Source organism: Aythya ferina (assembly GCF_964211825.1).
Source record: "Aythya ferina genome assembly, chromosome: 8".
NCBI classification, from domain to species: Eukaryota; Metazoa; Chordata; class Aves; order Anseriformes; family Anatidae; genus Aythya; species Aythya ferina.
In genome coordinates this window covers 14,113,845-14,129,385 of record NC_140304.1, presented here as the reverse complement: position 1 = coordinate 14,129,385, position 15,541 = coordinate 14,113,845, and the positions used below count along the sequence as shown (strand labels likewise).

Genomic DNA, 15,541 nt, shown 5'->3' with positions numbered 1-15,541 from the left:
GTAACAGCCTAACTTGAGCCAACCGTTAGTACCACCACCGTGAAAGCTGCAGGATTAATTCTGATCAAACCAATAGAAAGGAGCAGCAGCAAAAGGAAGTAAAGAGAGAAAGTTTACTTGCACAAGAGAGAAAGAACTCCAGAACGAAGTCAAAGAGATCAGTAGGCATCGTGGAGGAATATACATTCCTTTCATAGTTCAAAAGAAATTCCTCTGAAGCCCAGCCTTAAGGCCCGTATCATCTAACAGACTGCAGATGACTCAAAATGAGAATTACTCAGTAGAACACTTGTATTGGACACATCCAGTACATCTTTCCATAGTCAGATTTTTCTTTAAGGAGTAGTACTGCTTGGAATGTCCAGCTTTCTAACTCAAAGTCAGAGTTACACACTCATGGGTCACAAATGAACAGATAAACCCAACAGTTAAGGGTTAAAAACAACTTTGCTGCAGTGCAAACTTAAATTAAAACTCTACAAGTTTTCATTGGGTACAAGGACTGGTGGAAACAAAGTAGCATAGCTAATTAGGAGTAAAGGGGGTGTAAAAAGAAATCACTACTGAGCTGGAAACTAAAGAAACTTAACATGCTAAAACTGAAAGAACCGTTAGACAACATCTACTTCAGAATTCTAAAAAAAACTTGTGCCATTTTAATCTTGAGCCTGTCAGATGCTAGCACCATTTCTAATTTGTTTCTTTTTACTGAGTGGGGAGGAAAGAAAGTAGCGCCATTTAAAGTGCCACCTGCATGAAATCCAACATAATACAGTCCCAGATGATACTACTCTTATCCTTAAGAAAAGGAATCTCACATGAACAACAATAAATAGAGAAAGAATTAATTCATTTGCCACCTGTAGAGAAGGTCTCCTGAGAATTTTTTTTCCCTGTGAAGAGACAAAAACCTGAAAAGCAGCAAAGATCCCATTTGTTTTCCTGGGATACAGCTCTGGGGCAGAACGTTAGCAATGAAAAAGGAGGCTGCTTCTTCTCAACTAAGTTAGTCTGTTTGCAGTTTTCTAGCAGTAAGAGTGAAATACAAGAATTTTCTGTTGGTTTCCTTGAAGGCTGCCACTTCAACAGCAATAAGAAAATACTGAGCATAACCTCAGCTCTTCCTCAAGCTAACTGTGACAGTGTTATGACTCAAGCCAAATACGTTCTGTAGTACAGAGCAGTAGAGGCCAAGTAAAACTGAACCAAAGCTGTATATGAAATTACTTTTCTAGATTTTTTTTATTTTTTCTCCAGGAGAAAGCCTTCTTTTTGTTCCCAGTTCCCACAGTTCCTTCAAGGCTTTCAAAGAAAGCTATTCAGCAGAAACCAAAAAAGAAATAAAATAGCATTGGTATTTCAGTCAGTGGTTTTTGTTTGTTTCCTCCATTCAAGATCCCCAGTAATAACACCCTAGCAGCCCTGCCTCTTTCTTTTTGCACTAGGAAAATAGCAGCTGCACAAAATAAGATTATAGACACTCAGAGTTTTAGCGAAGGATGGAATATGCAGAACCTACAGTTTGAAATAATTTTCAGGAAGAATCAGTCTAGTGTTATGTTACAATTACACTTCTCTTGAAAAGTTCCAAGCAAGTTTAGGGTATTCTTGTGGTCACAAAAATCACAAAAGAAACATTTAAGTAGAAGCTAGTAGCACTGCTACCACAATCACCACTCTGTACACATTCTTTGACCACAACGCATTTTTGAGCTTAAACACAATCACTGCCATCATCCTGGAAAGTAAATGGAAGAGGCCTTCCCAACTCAGAGGTATAAATTTTCCTCCTGTGTTCCCCTAATCCCTACATACCGCCATCTCCACACTCCTTGCTGCCACAACATCTTTGGGTTTTGCATCTTTGGTTCCAATGTAGGAGCCGATGGTGTCACAGGACCAGGGAGAATACTGGCTGTAGTCATTTCCTTTGTACTTCCCAGCTACCTTCAGGTCTTCATCCAAGTACTGTACAAAAACAAAAGTCTGGTTCTGTCAGTGAGGGGAAGAAGCACGTTCACAGCCACAGCTACTTAGTTCAACAGCAGGGAACTTGAAGAAAAATACCACAAGGATTTTTATTTATTTTTAAAATTTGATCCATTTGGAGTTGGACCACAACAAGCACAAAATTCCAATCACCTGGCTACACTCCCAGTGCTGACTGTTCACTTGGCCAGTATGAAAGTGGTATTTTAACCTTGGATAAAAACAAACAAAAAAACACTTCTAGCAAGCTGTTACTTAATTCTAAACATGTCAGGAGTAAACGATGCAAAGTCCAGTGGCTGTAAAGGCCGACTCCTTCAATTAATAATGGCTTGACCTCATTCTCTTGGTTGCACCAGAAGTAGATTATGTAGGATCAGTGGTAGATCACAGAACAGCCAGCCAGATTGAAGGCTGCACTATAAGGACTTCCCACCCACAACACAAAATCTCTCCACCATAAGTTTTCCAACGTTGTGCTGTTAAAATTTTCTTGTTATCTTCACTCCTCACCACACACAAACTCAACAGTGTTTTCTAAACATGTTTTTGAATCAGTTTTGTCAAAATATGCTTACCTCCTCCGAATGAAAAGGATGGGGCAAGGTTGGTGAAGGTGCAAAAGGAGGTGGAGAAATCACTTTCCTCTCCTCTAGCTGGGCCATGATCTCCTTCCTTCGTCGGTGAAGTTCATCCAGGCTGGGATGAGGCTGAAACAAAGACAGAAATACATTACAAAACTTATGAGGTACTAATATACAAAATTACTACTTTAGAAAATGCTGTTTATCCAAACAAAGCATAACTGCTATATGCTGCAAGAAGAGGAAAATTATACTTATCTACTTCGAACACTAAACTGGATCCTGCTTTTTTTTGCACGTTAACATCATTACAGTTACCGAGTTGATTACAATTACTGAGTTAACCAGTGAGTAGATTGCCTCCCAGTTTTTGATCAGCTTTATCAAATGCACCCCCTTCTGAAACTTCAAGCTTGTAATTCCTCATAAAACCCATCACCTCACTGCAAAAATATTCAATTTCTCAAGTAATTCATTTTTTCTTCTCACAGACACAGCTACAAAAATGCCGTTTAAAAACCATACCCTGTGGCATGAAGGTCTGATCTGACTGAGATGTGGAGCCACTGGGCAATAACCCTCTGTTTGCTGGTATCTGTCCCTGGATTCAGGTACATAGGAGGGTACAGCCGCTTGGGGAATTTCAATAGGCACAGGGCTTCCTCGGACCATCTCCTCTCGTTGATATGGCTGCACAGGGGGGTACACACGACGGCTGTCATAGTGTGGTGGGTAAATGGGTTGTCCCATAGGAGGATACTGCTGCGGCTGTGTGTACTGTGAGCTCACCACACGATCCTGCAGGTAGGGTGGGTAATGGTCTAGATAAGGTGGACCAGGTTCAGGAGCTGATGGAGGAGGTCGCACAAAGCGAGACATGGTCTGAGGATAGTAAACTCCTGAAATTAGGCAACAAGAAGAGACAAACAAGATACAGAATGTAATTATGACAACCGTTCATAGAAAGTAAAGATTTGTTCTGCCTCCTGGACAGCAGATGCAAATTTTAATACTCTGAACCACCAATGACTTCTAAGATTGAAACCTTCAGATAACCAGAAGGTACAGTAATTTATCTGGCACTTCTGGATAATTCAAATACATACATGGACACATGCACACCACTAACAATGAGCACATTCAATTTTGTGGACAACCGAGATCTTCTTTGGCACGCAGAAGTCAAATATAAGCTTTGTTCCCCAAAAATGCTCTGCAACTTTTTTTTTCTTCCCACTTTAGTTTTTCCATTCCTTCTTTTCCTTTCATGTTAGCTTATCTTCACTTTGTCTCCAATCTTACATTACATGACAAATATCATTCCCTACCTTTATAATTGTGCCTTTTCTTTTAAAAATCCCCTTCATTATTTTCTTTCTCCATTTGGCCTCTACATACATGCAACTTCTCCCCTTATTTCCTTTTCTTTTCCCTTTATTTCCTTTTTATACTGTTTTCTTTTGTGCCCAGCACTTTTCTAATATCACTTGTCTCTATCTCACACACGTGAAGACAGTTCTGAAATACCCATACACTTTTCAATGAGCACTTTTACCCCGCAAGCATAAACCCTTCTCAGGAACAGAGTCTTCAGTCAAGACATAAAAAGCCTGCTGAGAGGCAGCTCAGTAACTGCATTTACATGCTTAATACATCTGTATGTCAGACATGTCAATTTCCATTGTATTTATACCATAACCACATTAATTCCCACGGCTCATGTAACATAAGAAAACTCTAACTTAGTAACTTAAGTAAACACCAGGGAGGGAAGGAAGAATAAAATCAGCATGAAACTCAAAAACGAGACAGAGAACTTGGTCTCAAACTCACCCTGTTGGTATGGTGCTGGCTCAAACGGGGGGGCAGCTCCTCTGTGATCCTGATAAAACATATCTGCTTGCTGAGTACTATACAACTGAGACCCACGCGGTACCATTTGCAACTGCTTTGTGACAGACACTGAAGGCAGATCTGTTGGTGCCCGAGCAGGCACAGGATGAGGGTTCACTGGTAAGGCAGAAATAGAGTTCTTGGGGACAGATTCCAACCTAAAAAGTAGAAAGATGACATTGCACATTAAGGCCTGATATAGCTCACTGGTTCCTTGTCTATATTCCACCTTGTGAAGACTTTAATCATGTTTTCCAATTAAAATACAAGCAACCAGGGACATAAAGCAGTTTACAGCTTTAGCTTTAGTTTTCTACTGCACTCTACCACTACAAAACATCAACACCAGCCCCCAGACTAAAGAACAACAAAAAAAATGTTTTTTTTTTTTTTTCTCTTAGAGAATGGGTTTACTTGGTTCTACTGCATATTTACACACATGACACTTTCAACAAGTTAGGAAGACCCGTACAAGTCAGGAGGGGATCCAGGGGCACTGCTACTCAGATGGTCCATCTTCCCTGGCTTCAGAGCAGTTTCATAACCGGAGTCAGTCCCTCGAGAAATAAGTTGCGTCACTGTGCTGCCTGATGACACAATTCCATTTGGCAGAGCAGAGGTTTTCCTGTTGGGCAAGTCCACTCCCCCTTCATCCGAGAGGATAGCTCCTGAAGGTAGGCCCACTTCGTTCAGCTGGCCCAGGGAGGCACTCAGGGGTCTTCTTGGAACCAGACGCTTGTTCATTTTACGAAATCTTGAGAAAAAGAGATCATACATCAAAAATTGAAACAAAACGCTGAAAGGAATTTCAAGCTGTTGTTTTTTTTCCCCCCAAATACAGGTGCTACTCAAAGCTTGAAGTTGTAATTCAAATTTCCTAGGGGCTAGTGAGAGATATGTTTTTCATAGCAATGAAATTCTACCATATATCTGACCTGTTCATAGCAACTTTAATCAGAAGAACTAGTATCAGTCACACTAAGGATGGATTTGTCATGACAAGTATACCAACTATTCAGAGCTCAGGTTCTCACAGCAAGTTTAAAATCTTACCTCCTGTACATACATCCATTACAACTGTAGCAAAACCAAACAAAACCAAATATCACAAAATACTACCCATAATAATGGAAACTTAGAAATAAGAATTACAGGCTATTCAAGTCATTTTATTTAGAGAATAAAATGATAGCAAACAATTAAAGGGATCAAAGAAGATGAAAAGATTCCGTTACACCATTTGTCTGACAACAAGACAACCTAAGTCTTTAGTGCAATATGATATCATATATTAAAGCAGTTTGCCAAGATTTATGCTGCTATAGTCATATGCAGCTTTACCACTTGCACGGCTTGATAAATGAAGTGATTTCAGAGATAGTATTTCTAAACACAGTGTAATTCCAAAAATCTAACTGCTTCTGATAAGTCTAAACAAACACGAGCCTTTTAAGGTTTGACAAAAATCAGCAGACTGATGGTACTGGACTAACAGAGCAAATTCCAGAGTTGAAGGTCCTCCACTAAACCTCCTGCCATTAGATAGATACCAGAATGCAGGTGGGATGGCGTATCTGTCAGCCTGAGTGTTCCCACTGGTTATAACTGCAGAACAAGGGGCTGTTCCCTATCTAGGAAGCCTTCAAAGGGGTTGAATGGGTTGAAGCCAACACTTCCAAATCGTATCTAGCAAACAAAGTGAGATAACACAGACTAGGAGAGTACACACATTGCTGCAGACAAGGAAGAAAGTGGGCCATTATACTCTAGCACTCAATCCTTGGATAATCTTGAGGTTTGGCCACATAAACAGGATTATCAGCAGTGCAGCCAGTAGGAAAAAAAGTATTTTATATTTTTTAAATATGTGACTGACTGTATAGAGGCAGACAATTCTTACCATATATATCTGGGCTGTTCACCTGTAAGAGTTCAGTGGCAAGACACGTTAACTATCTTGTAGGTAACTCTGTAACTCTCCAGCAGCACCCCTCTTTCCTGGCTGGGTCACCCACGTACCCGAACTGTCAGTTCACGCTGCACAGTACTGACAGTGGACATCATTCAGAATGTGGAAAAAGGAGTAAACAAACAGGGATATCACCACGCTGTCAGCACCTGAGTAGGGCCAGACCACCTGTGGCTTTCTAATCATTTGCTGCTCCGAAGTTATTCTGGCATCTCCTGTCAGACAAGTGAGTCAGCTGGAGGGAGACACAGAGGCAAGCTGAAGTGAACTCCCCAGGTGAACTTACTGCTTCACCTGGGCATCCTGCTCAATGCCCAAACCAGTTCTCTACTGAAAAGCAGCAACAGGATGTTGGGAAACCACTGTTATGTTCTGCCTGGCAATTACTTCTGGTCATCTCCCTTCTATTAGGTCTCTTAGAGATGCAGTATTTGATAGCTCCTGACCCTTCTTCTGTGAAGGTTTGCAAGCAACTTGCAAGAGGATGACGACTAGACACCCCTGCGCATTCATCTAGAGCACAACAGCATGCTCAAAAGAGAGACAAACATATATAACACACATTCAGATCAAAAGTGACAGGAAGAGCTCATACGGTATTTTATATAATAAAATGCTTTGAAAGAAACCAAGTTGTACAGTGCTGCCCTCTGGATTCTTTTGAACAAATTTATGAATGTTTGCTGCAGTGTGTGAGGGACAAATTTCTTGTAACACCAAAAAATTAACCTATGCAAACAGGGTCTTCATCCCTTGCCAAGAAGGGGAATCAGCTGCTTTTTAAGCAGGTCTAGATTATAATTTGCAATCTAAGGCATTACCACATACTACCCTATAACATCTCTTGTAAAATTAAAGCTAATATATATATAACATATATATGTAATACATATATATGTTATATTTTATATATATAGGATCTACATAGCAACAGCAATTTTCTCCCCCAAAAAAGCATTTCAGATATTCTCCCATGCATATTGTACATACCAAGTATTTCTAAAAGGAAAACAATTAATGTAATATTTGCTCAAAGGAATTAAGCATAGATAAGAGACACAAGGAAGAATCAGAACTCAAAGTACTCCAACCACCTACAGAAACCACCACAACCTGAAGCAGAACATTCACCTTGCTTCACCCCAGGACAACATTACTACTACAGCAAACAATCCAGTCTGGATAAATTAGGCCTCCTCCACCCGCAAACCTAATGAACTGTCTTTCTTGACATACGCGACTAGTTTGGTGGTGAGAATACTGACTCACCACCCTTGATAACCACCCAAAACGGCACTACCATTCTCCATTTTCTTAATACTATGACAAAAGGGAAAAATTAAATAAAATAAATAAATAAAACAACTGTTTCTGCACAACATGTATCAAAGTCCTATTCTCTGAGATTTTGAATAACCGCTTTTGTCATTCTAAAACCATGTGCGCTGCTCTTTTTTCTTCCTATTTTGCCTATGCATTACATGCTATACAGCTAGTGAACTGCTGTATCAGTATTTCCAGTTTTAGACTTTAAGAAATCTACCAGTATCATCCTCTCTCTCACACCCAATTAAAAAGCCAGGATGAGAATCATGAAGGACTGACCACAACAGATGCAATCTAGTAGTATTTTAAGCCACACTTATGAGATAATGAACAAAGAAAGCCTACCCCCAACATCTCTAACACTTCTTGTGGAAATGTCAAATTTTCAAGCTGCTGTTGTATAAAGCAAAATATTTCATATTTGAGAATAAACAGCTCCAAAACCTAACAGGTGACTGTTGTAAAATTTTCATGTTATTTCTTGCCAATGTAATAGATAAGCAATGCTTCCTCTCCTCATTCCTAGATATGATTAAAAAAAAAAAAAAAAACTCCTAAGGATAAGGCGAAGCAAATGATTTGTACACTTACTTTTCTAGCTCTTCCTGTGAATGTGCAAAGGTGCAGCTGGCTCCTCGGGGGCATCCTCCTCTCTGTTTCATGTCTCGGCACATGTATGTCTTGTACTTGCTGTGCTGAGGAGGCTGGCAAGGTTAAAAAAACACAAGGAATATACCAGATGTAACAGCACTTAACCAAGAACTGAAGACATCCTTTTATTAAGAGAGAGGCACAACTGCTGAATATTCCTTCAATTTAAACATTCCAAAGGGTATCTAATGTGAAGCAACTGGAGCAGTATTGATGTTTGGTTGTTCAACAGAACATTAAAAGAATAGTTGTTTTGACAACTAAGGCACTATCACACTTTTAAAACTCGTTTATTCATTCCTGGATCTTGACTGGAACATAGTTTTAAGTTTCTGGAAACAGTTCAGTGAACAAAACTGATACAGACTGGAGAAAGATAATACCATGCTTAATCAGAAATTGCCAAATATTGATCAGGCTTTGTAGTAGACGGAAAATAAACGCACTTTGGTCAGTTACTTTTCCATTGCTTTCTGTTAGCTCAAAAACAGCACTGAATTATCCCTTTGATCTCTAAGACATAAACTTCACCAAGACACTTTGTGTCCTCCTTCGGACTAGAAGTCTCTTGATTACCTCTAATAATTATTTTTAGTAATAAATGTTGAGGATTCAGTCTTACTCCTACACAGATCATCAGGATATAGGCTGTCTTATAGATTCCTGTTAGTTTAAAAATATACAGTGCCTCGCTGCAATCTCACCATCTGCATGTATGCCTGTTTTCCAATCTTTAAATCAATTTTGACAGAAGGCCTGAGGTGATCTTGAAGTTATTGAAATGCACAAAATTAAATCAGTTGGAGGCAGAAATATTCCATATCAGACTTCTCACCAAGGAAAAGGTCTGTAAAAGTAGACTCTTGCTTTGTGAGAAACTCAGCCAGAAGATGCAAATCTGTAAGAAGTCATCTGCAGACTGTTCTTTTTTTTTTTCTCTTGCTATCTACTACAGTGAAAAAGGATTTAGGCAGAATGTATGTGAGCTGCACAGCCCTCTGCTGGCCACTGTTGCTAGCCAGCAAAACTCTGCCCCAAACTCAGCATACATCCCCCTTCCCACCTGGAGGTTGTGTGTTCCTTTACGAGCATATGCCACATCTAGGCAATGGCCCCTCCAGAACAAAAACCTTCATTGTTTTTCCCACCCTGATTTCCACTTGTGTATTCCTACTGCCTTTCCTCTTGCCAGTAACTGTGCTCATTAGACATCTGAGTGAATGCAAAAAGGTAGAAGAGCTGAAATAATTTACTTTGATTTTTCTTCCCCCTTGTCCTAAGAGAATCTTTCTACCTGTTCAGCTCCCTGAACCAGCTCTCCAGGAGGCTGAGTGCCAAGACAGAGAGGGAATGGGAACATATGACAAGCAGCTTTGTCTTTCTGCAGCATCTAGCATTTAGATCAACTTAGCTATACAACAAAATGAGATCAAAGGAACATGTGGTAAGATGTAATTGTGAGATAAGCTAGTATGTATTTGGCAACATCAATTTCTGAAACAATAGCAAAAAAATGGTTTAGAAACCCAGATGGTTCCTTCACATGAAGTCTTCCTAAATCTTTAAACTTTATACACCATTAAATACAGGTGTAAGATTCTTTTCATTAACAGAGCGACTTGGCTGAAATGTGTCATTAAAAACAAGAAAATTCCCACAGATCACAGTGTGAGGCACCCCAGCTCCTCCTCCCCACCCTCTAATGAGGAGTGTTAATTCATATCCCTATTCTTGTAGCTTGATCAGATTGTTTTCTTTTCGTCTTAGTGAGCTGTGCAAATCCATGTTTTTTTTTTTTTTTTTTTTTTTTAAAATATGAAAGAGTAGCAACGTTCTCAACCTGCTCCCTGTGAAACCAAATCTCTCCAGGTGGCACTAACAAACATCTGCTATTAGAAAGAGCCAGATAAGATTTACGAGTAAGCTTTTCTTGTATGATTTGGCTTTTACCTGTTGCTGATCCGTTCCTTTCTTGCTGTGATTCTGGATATAATCAACTAAGCCATGAACAACCGTCCTCACGGCAACCAGTCCATTTTCCAGTTGTTCCCATGTTGGAGGTGGAGCATCTATAGCATCGACAGGAAACAGAGAATATATATATAGGAAGAAAAAGAAAGTCAGAAGGATTTTCTAAAACCAGGTTTACTAAGAAACCACCAATATCATATTTTTTTTGTTGCTTCTGATAAAGCTTCACAAACGTCATTGAACAAGGATTAAGCACTTTAATTCAGAGATACGTACCACGTAATGAATAAAGGTATGTATAGAGTCAAGATTGAACCACACATAATATCAAACGGGCCACTCTATCAGCCATTTATTACCATGTCAAATCTCCTTTTACAAGAGCTTTCATATTCCAAAGACCTCCAGAGAAAATGCCTTGTACAAAATCTCCATGTAATGGATAATCTGTCTCAAAATCCCACTTCACAAATTAGGCAAGATTATTCTGTATAAATGCCATCATCACTTGCCTAGATCATGCAGTCACTGAACAGCAACCAAAATTGTTGTATCCCACATGGAAACATGTCACAAGGCTAGTATATGCAGCAGAGCATCTAACACAAAGCAGTGCAAATAAATTTCAGGCTTAATTCTAGAGGGGTACTTGCTCTATCTAGCTGACTGACACACTTGTCTAACCATTTAATCTGTTCCAGCAGGTGACACTCCCACTGGGTGCTGACACACTCTGCTGCAATACACAGCACCTCCAAGTGTTTCTCTAAGCGCCTTTCAAGATCTTTAACAGAATTATGTTCCGCTCACAAGTACGTGACACTTGCAGAGGAGCTGCAATGTACCTATAGAACAGCAGGGAAGCAACTCAATAGCACAGCAGAGCAATGACTTCAAAATCAGACTTCCCTACTGAAACTTCCAGCAAGGCTATTAGTGATTCCACTTTCCTTACCACTCTTTGGCTAACAAATTGCTAATACGCACTGTTTTGTCTCTGGCTAGTTACAATATGAACGATTTGGGAAGAAAGTACTGCCTTGCCTTTAACTGTGAAGTACAACTGTGAGAAAACTTTGTTTCTCACATAACTGGTCCTCATTTGAAAGGTCAGTTTATTTGCTTAAACAGACAGAAACTAAGAACTATGACTCCTGATGTCACAGTTTAGGCATTAACACACTTGATTAGTTTTGGTTTTAACAAAAATTAATGGGTATAAAACTTCAACTACAGCACTATCCCTTCCATCCCTACTCCCTCAGGGGGTCCATACTCGTATTGCTACTGACTTTTCCAACACTTTCCATCTCTCTTCTGTCAACGTCTTGGATTTTATTTACCCTTTATGCTCTTTCCAGCTTAATTTCCCCTTCCCAGACCATCGTTCACACTTCTACAGAATTCTAAATCAACAAGGAAAACAATAAATTCCTTAGCATAACACACCTGTCTCATTAAGACCAATTCTTGCCCAGCTTCTGTCTTTTCTGTAATTCCTTTCTTAAGGAATCTCCCCAGTTTGTAAATAAATTTGCTCTGGTAAAGAACTGGAGAGGATAAAAACTCAGACTGGCAGCTAAGGCTTTGCATTACGGGCTCTAATGATAATCCTGTTGCTTTGCAAATCTGGTTTCCAACAGCAGCATGTGTAATAAACAGGGAAAAGGAGAAGAGTAAGACTGCTGCCAGTCTCTCCAGTTAGAATTGCCTAATATGAGGCACACACCATGTAATCTCACAGAATTGTATGTATCCAATATCCTCATTCATGCTCACCTAGTGCTGTCAAACAAAGAAGATACCTTCTGAGAAGTTGTAAAATTATTCCTGACACTCTTTTGAATTTATTTTAGCTTCAAAATAGTTTTCTCACACAAATCACTGCTGTTCCCAGGCTGGTTATAAATACCATTTGAGAATCTTAAGTTTGAGTTACAGAAGATGTCTCCTACCACTTGAGAAACAATTTTTTAAACCGTTAACACTTTAAAGGCTCTTCTTGCTAAACCAAACGTGGTGGTTTCTTTTGGTCCCCCAGCCCTGCAAAACATCTAGACTGACCTGGACTGGGATCAATATTTGCCAGGAGCTCAAGGTGAGGTCGAAGACGATTCAGGTTAGCTGGATCTCCAGTCCTCTGAAGAGCAATAGTTAATTCCTGAACACTCTGTGCAAACGAGGCTGGGGTCTGCAACTTAAAAAAATTATAATAATTAACTTTCTACAGGCAAAGCAATCCTCAGCGTTTCTAATGGTTGCTCCACAAGATCACAGAGCTGCCTTACAAAACTGGACTATTTTTTAACTCACACAAGCTGACTTCAGCACCTTGTATTAAATTCCTTCTATGGTATTATGAACACACCCTTTTTTGACATTAGATATTGAAACGCAGTCCTAAATAGACAAAACAAGCTGGCGTTACTTCTAGCAATGTAACCTGTCTTTTCTGTGTTGTACTGGCACCCAGAAAGAAATGCAGATATTAGAGAACATTTAAGTAAGATTTCTGAACAGTCTGGTATCTCCAATCCCTGAACCAACAGCACTGCATCCTAGTTTACACCAAATGCAGATGACAGTAAAGAGCAAGATGGTAGAAGGAGAAAGATTACTAGCATCCCCGCATGTTAAGTATTGAAAAATATTGTAACTCTACCTAGAGCCTTCATATGTCCTCTGTCAGAACACCTGAAAATGTGGGCAAATACATCAATACGTAGCAGTCCTTGGAGCCAATCCTCCTGAATGGCAACCCAAAGCGATCATTTCACAGCTTTTGTAACTGTTCAAAGCATTACAGTTCAGTTCTTCCCAGCTAATTTAGGCACTTTTATGTGTTGCCTAACATCTTAGGGGAAATCCCCTAATTTAAACGTTTAGGGAACGTTTTAAACGTTTTAGGGAACACAGGACAAATGTTCCCTCTAACCAAAAAGAGGTATGAGCATTTCCAAATGCCAAGTCATTGTATTAAGAAACATGTTTCAACATCTCTTATTTCATTCACGTACAGACTAGGAGACCGATCTTCTTCCAACTTATTGGCTAGCTCCCTGCCTGAAAATGTGAACCATTAACCTCTCCTGCCACGTTCACAGTTATCATATGTTCACAAAGGACACCTCCCAGCTAGCCCCGGTGCAGCTAACCCCTGTGGCTTCTCACCTGCTGACAGAGGTAAAGAAGAAAGAGATAGCAAGATGGCAGAGGGAGCAAGATTCACTAGGTTACAGCTGTAATTATTCAAGCCATAACAGGTTTTGAAATAATATAGCAAATGATTAATGGGTGAGTACACCTGGGTACAACGCGTGTATATATCAAGCATTCAAATTATAAGCATATAAACCTAAAACAGTTGCAAGGAAGATAAAGTAGGCTGGTCTTAGGTGGCTTTACCTTATCAATGATAGACTGCATGTGGGATTTGTGAGATTGGTCTCCGTATAACAGGGAGGACCACTGATCTGGTGCAATGCGTAAACCTGCTTCCATAGCAATTTGAACAATCTGGGAATCGTGTTCCCTTCTCAGAGCTTCGTAAGTCCGAAATTCCTCCTTCAATTGCATCAGGGAGGAATCCTCATCACGCTTTGTCACCTAGCGGGGAGAAACAAGCCAAATACAATTAAACAGGGTAAGAAGATGTAAAGTCCAAGGCAAGAGAAATTGTTAGCCAGCAAGTAAATTCTTCCTCCCAAATGAAACCGAACTACGATAGTCTGCAGCCACCACCACTAGTGGTTCCTACTAAAATAACACTTGTCCACTTCTCGGTGGTTGCGGTTAATATCAAATATAGTTTACTCAGAATCTGACCCAAACATTGGTGGCAGTATCAGACTTCATAAACAACTTGACAGCCTCTAGACTTTACTTCTCAAACCAGGGTATTTTGTTTGTAGTGCACATTTTTGTTTTAGGGTATCAGTACCAGCAACAAAGCATTTTTCTAATTTAACAAGAGTGAAAGACATTAAAGTAGAGCACCTAGGAATGGACCATTAAATAGTGTAAAGCACTATAAACAGCTTAAATTCACTTTATTACAATTCTGGTACTCCAGTGCCTTGCATTTCTTTCTATCCATATCACCATTCAATTAACAGAACTGGAGATTTTCCAGCTTTAAGACTCTAAGAAGATAAGCCACACCGACTTACATACAGGTTTTGTTACTGTGCATCCATTAAGCCTGGACAACACCCGAACTTAGATTTACAGCTTAAACTTCCAATTTCAGCCTACACTGCCACCACAGATGTAGGAGAAAGAACTCTCTAAACACATTCCGGACTTGACTAGGAATACTTCTTATAACCATACATATTTTTAGACAGAATCAATAGTACAGGACAACGAAAACTGAAAATGAAGAACAAAAATGTGCATTTGTACACATTTTTGTACGTTTAAATGAAATGAATTTTAAATTGAGACGTCTTTTTGCTATATAAAGAAATATTTCCCTGCATTATGAAGTCTCCAGGCAGGATCTTCTTCATACCTTGAAGCATGAGGCTCTGTAAAGAAGCTGGACAACGTGCCCAATGCTAGTTTTAGAAGCCTGAGGAAATCGTGGCTCCAGTCTCTGAACCACAAAGAGAACCAAGACCTTCCGTGACAACGCAGATCCATCTTCCAGAGCTAGCAGAACCAGCTTTAAAGCCTCCTCTTGCATGGCTGGAGGGAAAACAATGAGAAGAGAAAGATGAGAGAAGACCAAGGAAGATATCAGCATTGTTTCATGTTTCCCTACAAGTAAGGGTGGGAGACCAGGTACAAGCCACACACGTGTACTTCCAGATTACCAGACTGTGACTGCAGAAATATTTTCTTTTATTATTATTACTTTTTTTTTTTTTTTTTTTTTTTTTTTTGCTTTATTCTCTTTTGGGTATCAGATGATAGGAAGACTTCTTCATTCCTGTCTGTATCTCTGTTCTAGTATAAGTTTTTGAAGTGCATTATCCCCACACCTTTCCCAGCACAGAATGCTGCCATACTGAGGCACAACAAGGCTGCTTCCTGGGCAGGTAAAAGTAATTAGTGTCCCCACAAACATATTAGGCGATGTACCACTAAGTATTTGACTAGATAACAAGCCTCTTTGATCCTTGCAGCAGTGCAGAAGTTAGCATCCCAAGGTTAC

At 39.7% G+C, this 15,541-nt stretch overlaps 1 protein-coding gene across 14 annotated transcripts in view; it reads right to left on the bottom strand.

Annotated features, from left to right (window-relative positions):
- Positions 1-15,541, bottom strand: part of RC3H1 (ring finger and CCCH-type domains 1) — a 62,105-nt gene that overhangs the window by 14,363 nt on the left and 32,201 nt on the right. For 9 of the 14 annotated variants that reach the window (XM_084526881.1, XM_084526885.1, XM_084526884.1 and 6 more), the window contains 10 exons: positions 14,897-15,072; positions 13,789-13,989; positions 12,448-12,580; positions 10,363-10,481; positions 8,353-8,465; positions 4,939-5,220; positions 4,407-4,624; positions 3,099-3,472; positions 2,568-2,699; positions 1,816-1,986 (listed from right to left, as the gene is read on the bottom strand). In XM_084526881.1, coding sequence (XP_084383007.1) covers positions 1,816-1,986; positions 2,568-2,699; positions 3,099-3,472; positions 4,407-4,624; positions 4,939-5,220; positions 8,353-8,465; positions 10,363-10,481; positions 12,448-12,580; positions 13,789-13,989; positions 14,897-15,072 — 1,919 coding nt within the window. The remainder of the gene's footprint in view (positions 1-1,815; positions 1,987-2,567; positions 2,700-3,098; positions 3,473-4,406; positions 4,625-4,938; positions 5,221-8,352; positions 8,466-10,362; positions 10,482-12,447; positions 12,581-13,788; positions 13,990-14,896; positions 15,073-15,541) is intronic. The other 5 variants (XM_084526892.1, XM_084526893.1, XM_084526882.1 and 2 more) reach the window with 2 other exon arrangements.